This window comes from Papaver somniferum, chromosome 11, assembly GCF_003573695.1.
Source record: "Papaver somniferum cultivar HN1 chromosome 11, ASM357369v1, whole genome shotgun sequence".
NCBI classification, from domain to species: domain Eukaryota; kingdom Viridiplantae; phylum Streptophyta; class Magnoliopsida; order Ranunculales; family Papaveraceae; genus Papaver; species Papaver somniferum.
The window spans coordinates 54454198-54473070 of NC_039368.1; the positions used below are offsets into that span (position 1 = coordinate 54454198).

The 18873-nt window shown below is 35.7% G+C and overlaps 1 protein-coding gene across 1 annotated transcript; it reads left to right on the forward strand.

Annotated features, from left to right (window-relative positions):
- Window positions 1-13027: 13027 nt before the first annotated feature.
- LOC113320085 lies at window positions 13028-18670 on the forward strand. The gene is made up of 7 exons (XM_026568021.1): window positions 13028-13537; window positions 15142-15188; window positions 15269-15314; window positions 16491-16568; window positions 17297-17410; window positions 17853-17932; window positions 18083-18670. The coding sequence occupies exons 1-7, from the start codon at window positions 13064-13066 to the stop codon at window positions 18189-18191; spliced, it is 948 nt and encodes a 315-aa protein (XP_026423806.1). The 5' UTR covers window positions 13028-13063; the 3' UTR covers window positions 18192-18670.
- The last annotated feature ends 203 nt before the right edge of the window (window positions 18671-18873 follow it).

Consider the following 18873-nt stretch of genomic DNA (forward strand, 5'->3'; position numbering starts at 1 on the left):
CAAGGAAGAAAAGAGTGAATAAGGCACAATCCGATCCATTTATCACCAATGCAAATAATCCTTCTTATGAAATTGTCTCTGATTATAGTTATGTCCATGAATCAATACTGGAGGACGCTCCGATGTTTGAAATGATTACAGAGAATAAAGAAATATTTATGGATTATGAGAGTGCATAGGTGTTGATGGAGAGATCCTCCACGCATATTGATGATATATTTGCATATACTGTTGCTCGAGAAATCATAGAGCACGATGATATCGAACCACGCTCTATAGCAGAATGCCAAAGAAGAGCAGATTGGCCTAAATGGAAAGTTGCAATCCAGGAAGAACTAGGTTCACTGGCAAATAGACATGTATTCGGTGCGGTAGTGCTAACCCCACTAGGTGTAAAACCTGTAGGACATAAATGGGTATTTGTCAGAAAGCGTAATGAGAAGAATGAAGTCGTAAGATATAAGGCTCTCCTTGTGGCGCAAGGTTTCTCACGATGCCCTGGAATTGATTATGAAGAAACATATTCTCCTGTAATGGACGTCATAACTTTCCGCTACTTAGTTAGTTTGGTAGTTTCAAAAGGACTTGAAATGCAGCTTATGGATGTGGTTACAACATACCTCTATGGGGATCTTGATTCAGAGATATACATGAAGTGCCTGATGGCCTTCTGATAGACACATTTTTGTGACCGAATTGTCCTCAATTTTCAGTATTGTTGGTACTCGATTTCTACTTATTATGGTGTTTTATGTGTTTGTAGGTATTTTTGGAAAATAAAAATTTTTGGAAAATTCGGCTCGAAAAGTTGGTATAGGCACCCGGAGGACACATGTTATTTGGACTCTCAGTTTTGGATAAGGGGCACCCTAGTGAGCCAACTGCTAATCGCACCCCATTACTGGTTAAGGGGGCTCCATCTTCTTCCTTGATTTGAAAAGAAAAATTGGCGGGAAATTTGGTTTCAACGGTAAAGGATTTATTATCTTTAAGATAAGAATATCTTCTTGCCTTACAAACATGAAGTTTTGAAGAAAAAGGAAGTTATCTTGTATTAAACAAGAAAGATATCCTTAGAAAATTTTATCTTGGATTTTATTCTGCGAATTAAAGAAGATATGGGTTTAGTAAAGACATATATAGAATAAAGAGAAGGAAAAATTCCTGAAGATATTTTTAATTAAAATGAAGAAGGTTTTGGAGTTATGAAAGAATATATTTGAGTGATGTGTATTTGTGTGTATAAATAGAGAGGTTGAGAGCACATTTGGGGACGGAGAGTTTTGGGAGAGAAAATAAAATCACTACTTTAATAATTTTCTCACATTTTCATCATTTGTAAACCACTTTTTGAGCCATGAATAAATATTTTAAGCGTGTTTTCAACGTGATGAGCTAATCCCCAACACTGGGACGACGGAGGAAGACGAGTGTCATACATGGGTAAAATTATTTAATTCTTTTTAAGACTTTTGCATTAATTTTAATTGAAACATGATTTGAATTAATTGGTAGTCATTTAATTTGATGAAGTATGCTTATCTTAAATGTTTTGATACATCATGCTTAGGATTTACAACTAATCTTTTGAGAATCTACCTTGGCAAAATCAGAGTCCATGTTAATTTTATTTATTGAGCTTTAATTGTTGAGAATAAGTAAATCGAACCCTATGTTATGAATTCGACGAAATCCTAGTCCCAGTAACTCTCTTCATCTTGTGACAATATTTTGTATATATTTTTCTTTTAGTTTATTTTGTTAATTCTTAAAATCAATCTCATCAAGTCCAAGTGAACGACAACCTATTTACCACTATATAAAATACCATAAATTTTTGGCGCCGCCGACGCAGACTTGTTTATAGATTTGTTTTTAGGTTTTATTTTTATTATTTTTGTTCTTTTTACGCCTTTTGGTATTTCTTGTTTGTTTTCAGATTTGGAGCTGAGCTAAAGAAAAAGGGAGAAAGTGCTGAAAACAAAAGCGAAACCAAATAAGGAAAGAAAAGAGGAATCCAAAAGGAATGAAGAAGAAGATTTTCTGTATATAGATATTTTATTTTATTTTTAGAAATTGTAAATAGAGAATTAATTTTTTTAATTTTTTATTTTTGGACCTTTTGAACTTTACTTTTGGAACATTGGACATTATTATTTAAATAAAACTGCTGCAAGGAAGGACGGCAATTACGATACTATCTCGGCCCCTCAGGTTCGTACACTGACATTGGAGTCGGTGGCCTGAGTCGACTTCAACGGTTCATCGCCCGTATGGTACGGGAGGTAAGACTCTATCCACCGACGAATCCCCTTTCAGTGGGTTTTATTTTGTGTTAAGAATGTCGAACTGGTATTATAATAGCCAATACAACGAATATCCGACTGAAAAAATGGACATTATTACTTTGACCATAGTGTGAATAGTGATTGGGAACATCAACCTATTGAAAGTTGCTCATACCATGGTGAGCCCAATTACTATTCGCACACCCCCGGGTTATACGAGCAAAACAATCCTCCTATTTCTCTAGAAGAGTCTCTCAAGAGTTTCAATGAGTTAACACAGAAGTTTCAATTATTTATGAAGGAGACTTATAATATTCCGCTTCCAGAAGAGTCCGTAGAGCGGTCAACTAAGATGTCTCTAGAAGATTCCCTCAAGCAATTTACTGAGAGTACAAATAGGATTGTGGAAAAATTTGCTCAAGATAATCTTAAATTCCAATATAGTGTTCCCAATACCACCCTTGAAAATAAAGATAGTTTTTATTCACATAATCAAGATGACGAGGTTAGAATTGATAACACTACTTGTTTAGATGAGGTTCGATCATTTTCATACAATGATGATTATGATGAGGATAGTATTGATGAAGAATCTAAAATATGTAGGCATAGTGATCAGGAATTTGTTACTCTGGTTGAGCTTTATAATGATAATATTATTTCTAGTACAAATCCAAATAATTTTAATAAATATTCACCTATTCAAAAGGACGAGGATTTGACTAGAAATATCCCCGTTTTAGACGATGTAGTTTTTCCTTTTCACGAAGCCAGCGAAGGTTTAGAGGAACGAGTTTATTTTGAGTCAAGCGATTTAGAAACAATAGTCTTAGACAAAGAAAGTGAACTCGTAGAGATGAGTGAGGATGAACCTGACTTAGAAGAATCAATTGACCATTTCCAGGAATCTGATGACCTAGAAATTAGGGAAGTTGTGACTACTCTTTCTAGAGACACTTAAAACTCTAAGTTTGAGGGTGATTATCATTCTCTGTGTGCTTTAACTCTTACAAAGGTCTCTCACTTGGGACTTGATATATGTGCCTCAACCATTGTGCCAGATTACCGTCATACTAGCTCTCCCGAACCTAATAATGTCCAGGAAGAAGTTCAGTTGTTAGAAACCCATCCTCTGGTTGATGTGGTTTACCCAGGCTATCAGGCTATGATACCCAGTTTGATTTTGTTTTCCCACCAAAAACTTTTATTCCAATTGTGAGAACGTTTGAATTTGAAATGTGTCAGTTATTGAGTTTTGAGACTAAATTAATTTAGGAGATTAGGGTCGACACATTTATTTAAGGAACACCACCACTCTCATTGTGGTCAGATGTGTGAGTCAAATATGATTGACTTAGAGAATCCCCAGTTATTCAGGTTATTATTATGTGCTTCTAAGTTTTTATTTGAGTTTTTCCAGACTCTAGAACCTGATCATTCGGATCTAACTTATGAGGAAACGCAACCCATGGAAATATTTTATCTAGACCCTGTTATAGAACCCGAACATGAACCACAGCTAGATGTAGTTGTCTTAAACAGTAAACTAGACAAGGTTGTGCTTTATTTGTTAATTTTCTTGGCATGTTGCAGATTCCTTTTACTTGTGATAGCTCTATTTGGTTTTGGTGATCCTCAGTTATTCCGGCTATTACTTTATGATTCTATAAGGTGACTGATCCTTTCTTGTTCTGGCTGAAGACGTTAAACTTAGCACTTCTTGGGAGGTAACCCAATCTCATGCAATACGGTAATATCTTTCCTTAACTCTTTTGCTTCAAATGGTAACAGTTTATCATTGTTCATATGCTTTTAGTTTTATCTTTACAATATTGAGGACAATGTTAGATTTAAGTTTGGGGGTATGAGAGAAACTTTTTAGTTGCAATAAATAAACTCCAGAGCCAAGAAATTTATGTTTATTAAGGATGACACTAACCCAATCTAAGTGGATGGAATCATCTTGGTTATAGGAGTTGAGGAACCAATCTGATTAGATGGAAACATCTAAAGAGTCTATTCATAAAAGCACAGAGCTCAGGTGTTAGAATTTTTTAAAAAAAAAAACATGGTAGTTTCGCCATATCTCGTTGAATCCTTTTCACCTTCTGTTTTTATTTTCTTATAAGTGATTGGGTGAAATAGAGTGATTGAGATAAAAAAAAAAAAAAAAGAGACCAGACCATCAGACCAAACGGAATAAATTCAATAAAGTCGACCATTGGAGCCCTTGTATATGCCAGTTGTGTTGACCTAGAGTTAGGATTATCACCCGCTGGTTCCCTTGTATATGCCAGCTGTATTGATATTAGTCAGACCGGTACCTCAGTCCATTAGGATAGGTTCACCTTAGTCAACATCAAAACCATCTATGTTTTTCTCTACATCCATCTTCTTAATCTTTCCATGTGATTGGTTGACTCCGGTTATGATGTACAGAAACTATCTGAGTAGAGCTCTGTCACTTATATGAATTTTTAGTATGCTTGAGTGCAAACTCGTGTACATCAATTGGAATTTCGCATCAGGGTACTTCCTCATGTAGTCAATGAGAGTATGCCAACCAAGGAGATTCTTTAGTGCCTTCCAAGGTTTTGCGTAGATAGCTAGGGTCCGGAGTAAAGTTTTTGTGGGTACACCTCTGGTAAACCCTTCGGAGACAACACTCCGCCGCTAGGGCCACCTAGCGGTTTAACGGCTTGCTGCACGTGCTAAGTGTAGTCATTTTTATTTTTCTAGATTAGATTTGCTCGAGGACTAGCAAATAATAAGTTTGGGGGTATTTGATAGACATATTTTTGTGACCGAATTGTCCTCAATTTTCAGTATTGTTGGCACTCGATTTTCTACTTATTGTGGTGTTTTATGTGTTTGTAGGTATTTTTGGAAAATAAACATTTTTGGAAAATTCAGCTCGAAAAGTTGGTATAGGAACCCGGAGGACACATGTTATTCGGACTCTCAGTTTTGAATAAGGGGCACCTAACTGATAAGGGGCACCCCAGGGAGCCAACTGATAATCGCACCCCATTACTGGTTAAGGGGGCTCCATCTTCTTCCTTGATTTGAAAAGAAAAATTGGCGGGAAATTTGGTTTCAACGGTAAAGGATTTATTATCTTTAAGATAAGAATATCTTCTTGCCTTACAAACATGAAGTTTTGAAAAAAAAAAAAAGGAAGTTATCTTGTATTAAACAAGAAAGATATCCTTAGAAGATTTTATCTTGGATTTTATTCTGCGAATTAAAGAAGATATGGGTTTAGTAAAGACATATATAGAATAAAGAGAAGGAAAAATTCCTGAAGATATTTTTAATTAAAAAGAAGAAGATTTTGGAGTTATGGAAGAATATATTTGAGTGATGTGTATTTGTGTGTATAAATAGAGAGCTAGAGAGCACATTTGGGGACGGAGAGTTTTGGGAGAGAAAATAAAATCACTGCTTTAATAATTTTCTCACATTTTCATCATTTGTAAACTACTTTTTGAGCCATGAATAAATATTTTAAGTGTGTTTTCGATGTGATGAGCTAATCCCCAACACTGGGACGACGGAGGAAGACGAGTGTCATACATGGGTAAAATTATTTAATTATTTTTAAGACTTTTGCATTAATTTTAATTGAAATGTGATTTGAATTAATTGGTTGTCATTTAATTTGATGAAGTATGCTTAGCTTAAATGTTTTGATACATCATGCTTAGGATTTACAACTAATCTTTTGAGAATCTACCTTGGAAAAATCAGAGTCCATGTTAATTTTATTTATTGAGCTTTAATTGGTGAGAATAAATAAATCGAACCCTATGTTATGAATTCGACGAAATCCTAGTCCCAGTAACTCTCTTAATCTTGTGACAATATTTTGTATATATTTTTCTTTTATTTTAGTTTATTAATTCTTAAAATAAATCTCATCAAGTCCGAGTGAATGACAACCTATTTACCACTATATAAAATACCATCACCTTCCATAGCCCGAATCAAATAAATCTAAACCACAGAGTGCGTTTTCAATTAAGTTGAAACGCCCAATTTACGGATTAAAAAAATCCGGGCGGATGTGGTATACCCGTCTAAGTGATTATTTTATTGGGAAGGGATACACGAACAATGATTTATTCCCCTGCGTATTTATAAAGAAAACGAGTTCCGAATTTGCAATTATAGTTGTTTATGTTGATGATATGAACATAATAGGTACTCTTGAGAAAATAAGAGAAACCGCAAGTTATCTGAAATCTGAATTTGAGATGAAAGATCTCGGGAAAACTCGTATTGTCTAGGACTTGAACTAGAACACCGAGCCTGTGAAATATTAATCCACCAGTCTGCCTATGCCTATACGATACTCAGGCAATTTAATATGGACAAAGTGAAACCTGCTATCACTCCCATGATTGGTCGAAGCTTAGATGTAAATAAGGAACCATTTTGTCCCAAGCAAGATGACGAAGAAGTATTAGGAGATGCAATTCCCTACCTAAGTGCAATAGGCACATTATTGTACTTAGCGCAATGTACTCGACCTGATATATAATTCTAAATGAACTTGTTAGATATATATAGCTCAGCACCAACGCAGCATCATTGGAATGGTATAAAGAATGTATTCAGATACCTTAAAGGAACCATTGACATGGGTCTGTTTTATCCTTATGAGGACGAAAGGAGGAGTGCTAGGACACCCCCCTATACTGAAACCCCAAATAGTGTTTTTGTTGGTTTTGCTGGTGCTGGGTACCTCTCAGACCCCACATAAAGCTCGATCCCAAACTTGTTATGTATTCACCATAGGGAACACAGCGATATCCTGGAGATCGACCAAGCAAACTCTTGTGGATACCTCCACGAACCACTCGGAAACCATTTCCCTACATGAAGCGGTTCTTGAGTGTATATGGTTAAGATCTATCATTACACATATTCGAGGGACTAGTGGTTTGAATTCTACCACTGAAGAGGCGACATGCATTTATGAAGATAATGCAGCTTGTATCGAACATATGAAGCAAGGATATATCAAGAGTGATAACACGAAACATATTTCACCAAAGTTTTTTTACAATATGAAAAAGCGGGGGTCTAACAATCACACCCAAAATTTCTCTTAGCAATCTGTATGGACTAACTCCAATATACTTTCAAGAGAATCAACTAGACAGTAAGACTCAATATTACAAAAAGTATATCAAAGAGTTATATCTCAATCTCTCAATTCAATTCTCAATCAAACAAATAATAATTTGCGATCCCGATTGAATATAAGAGAGAAAACTTGAACGGTACCAAAGACCAATGTTCAAGGATCAATCAATTTCAATCAACAACCAAAGGTTGGATTTACCAATTGATCGATTCAACGCACAAACTGTGATATTTCAATTATATAACAAAATATAATGCGGAAAAGAACTAACACAGACACCAGAAGTTTTGTTAACGAGGAAACCGCAAATGCAGAAAAACCCCGGACCTAGTCCAGATTGAACAAACACTGTATTAAGCCGTTACAAACACTAGCCTACTACAAAGTAACTTCAGTCTGGACTGTAGTTAAACCCCAATCAATCTCACACTGATCCAAGGTACAATTGCGCTCCTTATGTCTCTGATTTCAGCAGGATACTATGCACTTGATTCCCTTAGCTGATCTCACCCACAATAAGAATTGCCACGACCCAAAGTCGAAGACATTAATAAACAAATCTGTATCACACATAAAAGTCTACAGGAATAGATAAATCTGTCTCCCACAAAAATACCTACGAGTTTTGTTCTGTCTTTTGATAAATCAAGGTGAACAGGAACCAATTAATATACGGGACCTATATTCCCGAAGAACAGCCTAGAAATATCAATCACCTGACAATAATATTAATCGACTAGCGAAACAAGATACTGTGGAATCACACACGACGAGACGAAGATGTTTGTGACTACTTTTCTATCTTGCTTATCGGATAAATTAATCTCAAGCCAATCTTACAATTGTACTCAATCACGATAGAAACAGCAAGATCAGATCATGCAACTACAGAGAAAATAGTTGGGTCTGGCTTCATAATCCCAATGAAGTCTTCAAGTCGTTAACCTACAGGGTCTCGATAGAAACCTAAGGTTAAAGGAGAATCGACTCTAGCTTATACAACTAGTAACACACAAGAGGTGTGGGGATTAGGTTTTCCAGTTGCTAGATTTCTCCTTTATATAGTCTTCAAATCAGGGTCTGCAATGAATGCTACCTTGGTAACAAAGCATTCAATATTCACCGTTAGATGAAAACCTGATTAGATTCAAGCTAATATATTTTAACCGTTAGATAAAACTTATCTTGTTATACACACATGAAATTTAACTTCATTTAGGTTTGATTAACCGTACCTAAACGTGTACAAGTCGTTGGTTCAATAGTAGTTAACTAATGGTTAGCCATATGAGCACTTTCATATCAACCTTATTCTTCTTCACCATAACTAGTTCAAATGACTCAAAAGAACTAGTTAGAGAGTTGTTCAATTGCTTAGATCTCATAGAAGTATACAAGATACAATCGAAGTAAAAACAGTTTTGATTCACTCGAATCAATTCATGAACATTATACCCACGGTTTGCAAAGATTGCATTCATTAATTTATAAATGTCTTAGTTCACGAATTAAAATGTTTTTAGAAAATAAACCACTTAAGTACGCATTCCAGTACGCATACTTAAGTACCGTACTGGGCTTGTTTTCAGTTCACAAACTCCAGTAGAAATTCACGAGATGTGAACTTCCGACAGTGCGCGTACAGGTACGCGGACTTGGCTCCGGTTATCCTGAACATCAAAGTACGCATACTTTGCTTCAAGGATTTTTGACTTACATAAGTATGAATACACATACAATGTTTATATCCAAACATGGTTATATATTTTAAACTCTCATTTGAATCATTGAAACATTCTTAGATATATAGTTGTTATTCACAAACTATTTTTCATCAAAGCGATTTTCAAGTAATTGAAATAATCAACATGACTTTCGTCACTAGTAAAGATGAACTTGTCCAAAGCGAAAGCTTACCAACACATATTTCGAGAAATAGATAAGCGAGATAAACTCGGCTCGAAATAGAAAATGTGTAGAATCGAAGTCTATATAGCAATACGAATTTTGTCTCAAGATAGGAGATAGAGTAGATAGACTTTTGAGTGGTAGATAAGCTCAAGTCTCCACATACCTTTTTGTCGATGAAGTTCCACCAGTTCCTTGAGTAGTTCTTCGTCTTTGCATGATGAACACCATGGAGTCTAGAGCTCAACTACACTTTCTATCCTAGTCCGAGACTTAGCTATAAGTAGACTAGAAATTAAGACTTATATTTTTGGCAACTAAACTTTACAAACAAGCTTGAGATAGCAACGCTTGCGATTTCGACCGAGCAGTGCTCTAACACAATCAGCAACAAAAGCGTCTCTTAAACATTCAAGTCAGCAAAGTACCGTCTGATGAGAATATGGCATACTTATTTACTAAGTCACTTCCTAAGTCCTTATTTGAAAAACATGTAAAGAATATTGGACTAAGGAAATTGTCCGAACTCCCCTGAGTACAATCAGGGGGGGATGGAGACATCAGGAGGAGTATCTAATGATATGATGTTGACATCTAGCTTGGTGTGATGAACTATTTTTCCCTTCACCGAGATTACTTTTTCCCACTAGGTTTTGTTACTTGGCAAGGTTTTTAATGAGACAATACCAAGATTATAATTTCTTGATTAAGGTTTTTCTTTTTCCACGGGGTTTATCTATTTCTGAAGCAATAAGAAAAGTAGCAAGTTTTATGGAGAAACTTTACTGGGACTCAACACGTTGTACTCTTTTCCCTTCATCAAGGTTTTGTCCCTTTGGGTTTTCCTTGTCCAGGTTTTAATGAGGCAACACATTTGAAGTTTCACTTTTGAACCGCACAAGGGGGAGTGTTATAGGGCCTACAACACATGGATGTGCGGTCCGTTAGATGACTAGGGTTTTCCCTTTTTATGTATATAAAGAAAATTATGTCTTTGTAATATCTCTGCCTCTTTTATCAATAAGAAGTTCCTCTTTCTCTTTCTCTTGGTTTTACCTAATTATTACTCAAATAAGATTAGATTAAAAATATAATTAAATTTTTTTTTCAACAATATCGTCAAATTTTCAAATTCATCAAAACTTCAATATAATCATTAATTTGAAATATAAACTGTAAAAATAAAAATTTGGGACAATGTTCTTCATCTTGTTAATCTTCTTCATTTCATAAAATTTCCAATCAATGCGCTCATGAACAGAGTTTCCTTTGTTTATCTTCTTCTTTGGGTTCAAATTTATTTTGCCTTGATTTTCTTTGCTTTGAACTTTTCTATGTCTTTTCTTAGTTGCGGTTTTGACTTGGTTAATATCCAAAAATTGAAGACTTCTTTGCTTTTTACCTAATTCTTTATAGCTATCACATATCTTCTTAACGACACCTTCAAGCACTACTCCAGAAAAATCAAGTCGCGTTTGAAAAAAATAAACTAGATTGAGAAATAGAGATAATTTTTTTACACAAAAAATTTGGGGTAAGTTTTGAGTTTGAAAATTACCTGTTTACAGGCGATAAAGAAGTAGCCGTTGGCGCAAGACTCAATATCAAGCGATATGAAGGGCAGCGCTGGCGATAAAGACATTATCACTGACGATATTATTAATATCGGTCGCTTGAAACTTGGTCGCTCCGTGGTTTTCCCATAGTGGAGCAATTCATTTGCGATGCCCCCTGGTATGCCAAACATGTTTTTTTTGTTGCATGCGCATAGAAATTGGTCTCAAGAGGGTATGAAATTGGATAGCACATAAAAACATGACTTCAAAATGAAACCAAATTATGAGCAAAGACATGACTTTTGTCTCTTAAAAGTTATGGAAACGGATTTTCAAAGTGAATTTCTACATGAAAAAATCGAAACAAAAAATATTTGGTTTCAACGGTTGCCAAACAGGGTATAAAAGATATTTAAATCTGACATTTGATGGGTACTTGGGAACCCGAGTTTAAAGATGGATCCCATTTAAGGCAAATATATTGATTTCAAAAACAAGGAAATACCAATTGGTCCTACAAATAATATATTAGAGAGAGTCTAGTCCAGTCTGTTTGGTCATATTTGGTAATATAAATTATAGTTTGGTCCTAAGAATTATAGTTTGGTCCTAGGGTGATGTCATGGATGATGTAAATGTCATCTTGTAGTGGCAGAAATACCCTTTTGGATAAGGACCATATATATAGTCAAAAAGTAAGAGAGAAGAAATCATTCTCAGAGTTACTTTCTCTCTCCTATATTTTCAGATCTAGAATTTCTCTTTTTTTATTTTTTATTTTCTTCATGCCAGTGATGAAGAAGATGAAGATGATGATGATGATGATGAATACGATGAAGGTTTTGCGTTTTTTTCTTTTTTCTTTTTGCTGTTTTGCTCTGTTTTGATGATGAAGACAGTGAGGTTGGAGATTCTGCTGCTATTTATGATGATGATGGACCTTTATCATCTTCACATGCTTGGGTAAGTTTCGGATCTATAAAAGAAGATGAATATGACGGAGTTCATTTATGGAATGAACTCTGGTTTGTGATGAAGATTTTGATGTTTTTTCGTCTGTTGTTGCTGCTGATGATGGAGAGGATGAAGATGAGTTGCTGCTGCTGATGAAGAAGATGAAGATGACGGAGCTCATTTTCAGGAATGAACTCTGGCTTGTGATGCTGCTACTGTTGAAGTTCATCTTCGTCGCTGCTGCTGCTGAAGATGTAAACTAGTTTTTTCTTGATTTTAATCTGCTGCTGCATCCGTTTTGATAAAGATGACGATGAAGCAGATCTGTTTGATAAAGAAACAACACGAGTTGATGAAGACGACGATGAAACAAATCTGTTTGATAAAAAAACAACACGAGTTGATGAAGACGAGTTTTTTCTTGATTTTAATCTGCTGTTGCATCTGTTTGATAAAGACGACGATGAAAACAAGTTTTTTTTCTTGATTTTAATCTGCTGTTGCATCTGTTTGATAAAGACGACGATGAAAACAAGTTTTTTTTCTTGATTTTCTTGCTACTAGTGTTGTTGAAGATGGTGGAGACGATGAAGACGACGAAGATTTGTGATGAAGATGTTGTTGGTGAAGATGATCTCGTGCTTTGTTGTTGAAGACGACGAAGATGATGATGCTGCAGTTCATTCCATAAATGAACTCTGTTTTTTTTTTTAAGTTTTTATATGGAGTTCATTTCTGGAATGAACTCTGTTTTTTTAGGTTTTTATATGGAGTTCATTTCTAGGAATGAACTCTGTTTTTTTAGGTTTTTATATGGAGTTCATTTCTGGAATGAACTCTGTTTTTTTTATAGATTTTTATATGGAGTTCATTTCTGGAATGAACTCTGTTTTTTATATGGAGTTCATTTCTGGAATGAACTCTGTTTTTTTAGGTGATTTCTGAAAAAATAAGTAGAAATTAACAGGAATTCATTTTGAAGAATGAACTGCTACAAAAAAAATTTTAACACAGAATGGTATTTTTGTCCATTTAGATATTTTTAAATAATTATGAACCAAACAGTAAAGGCGTTTGTGCAAAGGACTAAACAGACATGGGCGCACCTAAAAATAGACCTACCAATATTTTTCCCTTTCAAAAAACTAAAATTGAAAGTCTCTCTCTCTAAAATATCACTCCCGCCAACTAATCCATCGGCGGTGATGGCTTCTTCTTCAGATCCTCGCAATCCTCCTCCTACAAATCCATCGAAAACCCTAACTCCACCTACTCTTCCATCTCCACTTCCTACTGCTACAACACCCTTTAATCCATCTCCTGCGGCTTTCAGACCGCAACCCCATCCTGTAATGGCTACAAGACCCTCAAATCCTCAATTTCATCCTTCTCAACAAGTAATAGTTGGCCCAGTTATGACTTCCGGTGGAGCTTACATCCCTAGAAACATTAGACCACCACCACAACAATTCGTTTCTGGCGGTGGGGGTTTTCAATCTCATCCGATTCTTCATCCATTTCCTCATAATAATCAGCTTAGGGGTTATGCTTTTGACACACGTCAACATCACATTCACATGATGAGACCGCCTTCTTTACAGCATCCTCATCTTGGATCTCGTCCCAATCCTGCTGGTCTTGTAAGGAATATCCCTTCTGCTGCAATTCCTCATCCAAAGGTTCGATTTTTATGTGCCCTAGTTTTGATTCTTGTGTTTTTGGGTGTGTTCTATCAAATTAGTTGTGGTTTACTTGTTATCCATAAGTTAATTTAGGGTTCATGATTATCACGAGGACAATTTGTATGACGGGGGTTTCAAATGGGTATCCGAATATTTATAACTATGGTCTTACAAGATGGGGAAATGTTTGTGATTGATTGTGGGTGGGAGCATCTGTGTTGAATTGATTGTTATTGCTGTCCCTGGATCCGTTAGCTGCAACACTATGAGATGGGTAGGTCAAATAGAGGTATAAGGTAAAGCTAGCCTTAGGCATCAGTTTCTTTGTAGCCAAAACTGAAAGAGGTGGACTTGCTTAACTTGAGCTAGAAGTGTTGGAACCAAGACCTATTGAATACTGGGTAGAAAGCATTGCTGATATTCTGTCTATGGAAAACATTATAACATTGAATACTAATACGTTAGTTTTCAAAGTGGCTTACACCATGAAGTGCCAAGTTATCGCCTTGCTTACACCATGAATTGTCTCTTAGTTGAGCTCTTGATTATTGACACTGCATGTTGGACACTTATATAAGTAAATGACACTTTGGGTTTTGTATTATTATTGGTATACGGGGTATGCCTCACCCAATTCTGCGTGAGTAGAACTTTAAGTTGTCTCCTTGATTCCTTCTTCCTAAATCATCAAGTGACAAGGATGATAAGATCTTTTATGCCCACTCCTTTAGCTCATTTGGACGTTGTTTCCTTCTTGCTAAATCATCAAGTGACAAGGATGATTAGATCTTATATGCCAACTCCTTTAGCTCATTTGGAGGTTGTTTCTTTCTTGCTCAATCATCAATCATCAAGTAACAAGGATGATTAGATCTTATATGCCAACTCCTTTAGCTCATTTGGAGGCCTCTTGTGCGGTCTATCTAGGATAGATCATGAATATCCAATATCCAAGACTGTGCCATTCTCCCACCATTTTCTTTACATTACAGGTTGCATTTTAATCGACAGCTCGACTTTATATATTTTTTTTATCTGCTCTCATGGAGATTAGCAGTAATGCAGTTTTTTATTTATGACCTACTTGAGGTGCACCTACCATATCCTTTGATACTCGGGCGAGGAATATCGTTGATAGGATTTATCTAGTTCTTATTTTGTGTAGGAGTTTCAAGATATCTTTGAAATATCCTCCTATTTTACGTCTATAAATTTGGTATGACGTATAACACTAAAACCGGGATGAACTAGAAGATAATTCGTGATACGCTTACCCCCTTACACGATCTTGTAAACTGTGATTCTTCGGCTGTATAATGATGCGGACGTCTGGCAGCCATCAATTGAGTGTTTCCTGCTTGTACCCGACGAGAAATTAGCTTTGATGTGATGGAAGATCATGAATAACACGATTCTAAAGTTTATACTCAAAATTATCTATATGTATCAGTTTTGCTTCATGCTTTACACTATGTTTATTTCAGACAATCAGTACATGCACGTTATAGAGTGAAATTTTTTATTTGCTGTTTTCTTTTGGCTAGAAATTTGTCACGTACTTCCATGTTCCCTAACACTTATTTGCTCGTGGATTGTTGTAGACTGCTTCATTTCCTTCAAAGTCACCTGATTATGACGGCTTGAAGAGGTAATTGTTTTGCTTTCTATATAATCTCATTCTATTGTATGATTCTTGGAAACTAATATTTCATATTATGTTCTCTACAGGGATAAAAATAGAGATGATAAATGTGTTACTATTAATGATCGGAAAGTAAGTATGCATGATCTTATTTAATTTGATTGATTTACTACATTAATGGGGTTACGTTCTCCATTCTTGTTTGAATTTCAGATTCTCGTCCCTGTCTCAGCCTTATGAGGTGATTTTCTTTGTATAGTAGTTTGGTCTTGTTACGGTATGAACAGAAAATATAGGATAGTTATATGGAAAATCTCTTAGCTCTCTGTTGCTTGTAACAAGTCATAATTAGTTCTATGTTATGCATTTTTGAGATAAAATAGTAACCAAAGAATATGTAGTTTAGCTTATCAAGATAAGATTTTGACCTACGTGCTTGTATACTGACGTTGCTGCGTTGTATATATGGAACCACAGCCCAAAACATTGGTTAATGGGTGCTGATTATATACGTTCATGTTCTGGTTATACCATATACATCTTTTGACAAAAATTAGTAGACCGTTTATGACTGTCTTTTCAACTTGGATCAAGAGACCCTTCCCTTTTCTTAGTGCCACATGTAAAGTGCAGGAGTTTGGGAGCAAACCCTAAATGCAGATAATATTTATGTCAGGTTAAGGCTCCTGGTCCCTGTTTACCAACCTTCAACACCCCGTAAATTGTGTAAAGTGTCAAGCAACTATTACTGTTTTGGTCATTATACTCGTTTTGTTCTTGAGTTCGTGTTACTCAAAAGATGCATCATATGAACGTAGAAAGTATAGCTGTTTGCTATTCATAACTCTTATTTTCCCTGTTGTGATTTTGTTGAATGAAGGTTCGGGTTGTAAATACATATCTTGTGGTCTTCTATATTCTTCTTTTTTGTAAACCTGATTGCTTGTTTTCTGTTCATTATGAAACAGTTTCTCATTCATTATCTCCCAATGTTCATTTTTTCTTGTTTTCTGGAAACTTGATTTTGCATAAGCATTGGGAGTTTTGGTTTTCGGATTTAAATATGTATGTATCTAGGAAGATTGGTTTGATGACCTGTGTGCAAATGTCATAGGGGCACTTCAGTGACGAGTTTATAAATATCGAGTCAGCAAGCTGGTTTGAAACGAAAATAGTATATTCATCATAAGGGTTGAGATGTAAAATTTTCGAGTATTGAAACTTTATTTGTGTGAATTGGTTTATAATTTTGTAATGCAAATGTAGCACCTACCACATGAAATAATCACCTATCTCTATAATTTGTAGATTCGGTTAGCCGATGGTGCTTCTCTCTACGCACTTTGTAGGTCATGGGTGCACAATGGATTTCCTCAAGAAAGTCAGGTATTCACTTGCATCATCTCCTTTGCTCACATCATGTTTTATGTTTTGCCATTTAAGCTTTTATTTACGGTCTTACTCTTGGAACTTGTATAAAACTTCCATACAAATTTGGTAATTCTGTTCCTTTACTGTTCGGATCTGATACCGTGTAGAAACCACATGAGTTATAATTAGCAATTCTACAATCTAAGTAGCTATTTATACGGTTACATACTAAGCAAAAGTTTACAACCCGGAATAACTCTATTTTATAGTTGTATAAGCGGGGTTCTTTATTATCTCCTTCATCCGAATCTTTTGTCCTCGATCTTCCTTTTAGTCATTTGTGTCCCTTCCCGATGTATATCTCGGCTAGGCAACATCAAGAAACTCTTGGTGTTCAGTATCCACACTAGGTGTGATAAGTTTCGATATGATATAAATTCCGTCAATAGTGCTGGCAGAGTGCAATTTTGTACGTTATTAGGTGTACAAAATGCATTTTTGTACGCGTATGGAAACAACTGCCGTAGTATAACCTACTTGATGAGGCCTTGCATCTTGCAGCCGAACATGAGTTGAAGAAGAACTCTTTTTCTGTTGTCATTTAAAAATATTGCAATCAACTCAAGTAATGATACACTTGTTGCTTTATTGAAAGTACTGATACTGACAAGAAATTGATTTGAGATTTTTGTGACCTTTTCTCTGTCCATTTTCCTGACTTTTATGAATGTTTGTATTGGCAGACACAAATCATTGGTGGGATAAAGCCACTTCCACGACCCAAGCCTTCGGCACCAGGAAACACCAATGTGCGTAAAAGGAAGGAAAATTTCGGTGAAGATGAGGAAGAAGTAGAGGTTTGTTCCTCACATCTATAAGTGCTTGATATGCTTTTACATATGTTATTGTTTTTTTTTTAATTGGTCAATCTGAAAACTAGAAGGAAAAGTTACTAGCAGATGTCAAACTCATGAGCCCTATTTGATTCTTTTATAATGACTTTTGGAGGTGACAAACAAGGTTCTGGAAACGCTCTTCTCCATGTATACAATGTTGCCTCTTCAATGTTGTGAAGCTATAAGTATTATTTAACGTGTTTGTAGTTCTAGAAGATTTTAGCTGTACTTCGTTTAGCAAAGATATTTGTATAGTTTTAAAGCTGAAACCGGACACTCATGATCACACACCAGTCTACCTTCAGCTTCTCCTTAAATTTTAGGATGTAATATGAAATTTAACCATGTGATATGTTTTGTGTGGTGGAGGAAATAAAACGTGTTAACATTTACATCTTCTCAGGATGAAGCCGCTGTGCAGCATTTGTCTTCCCATGACTTGTTACAGAAACACATAAAGCGTGCTAAAAGGGTTCGTGCACGGTGAGTTTGTTGATATACTATCCTTAGTTTCTCCAGTCTTTTAAGATTCAGAATTTGTTTAGGTGGCAATATCTTAAGCAGCTGCTTTATTTACCGCACACTTCAACGATTTTTCTGGTTTTAAGAGAATTCTTGCTTGTTATGGTCCAGATTAAGAGAAGAACGAAAAGAACGGATTGAGCGTTATAAAGACAGACTTGTTCATCTCCTTCCTTCACCGGTTGAGGAGTTTAGACATGATACAGCCCCTGGAGGCTAATACCAAATTTGTTTTATCATCCGCACCGCACATCCAGCTTGTAGATATGTTAACCACGGAAGATTAGATCAAGCCCAAGAATCTCTGTTATCATCCTCGTGAGTGTCTAGCTTCTAGATATGTTTACGCATGTCAAAATCCCTGAAGATTTAGATCAAGTCGAAGACGTTGCTACCCAAACCCAAGTTTTCTTGAAATTCACAGGTTTGTCGGGGGATCCAATGTAAACATATCACACACATGTTAGTATATCTTCATTGGAATACTTGTACTCGTAGATCCTTTGTAGGAGTAAAAAAGTTGTTGTCTAGTTCATCTGAATTACATAATGTCCATGAATTTATGCAGCTGTTGCTTGTTTAAACCTTGTGTAGCTTTTGTTTTCTTGCCGCATTTTATAACTAGGGGTGCACTTACTATTTGTTTAACATGAGTGATGGTCTTACGAGTAGTATAAATAACAAAGTTCTTTGTTTCCAAATCTATTTTGTATGATTTTTAAATCCTAGCATTTTTAGGGGTGACCCTGAAAGAATTAGGGGAATTTTTTTTATTCCCAACGACGGGCTGGTCTTCTGGGATGTCCTAATGCCTCGGAAAGTACCTAAATACCCTTACACAATCGGTAGTTAAATATCGTTTATAGCACCGGATTATTACTTTGTTCCTCTCAAATTAAATT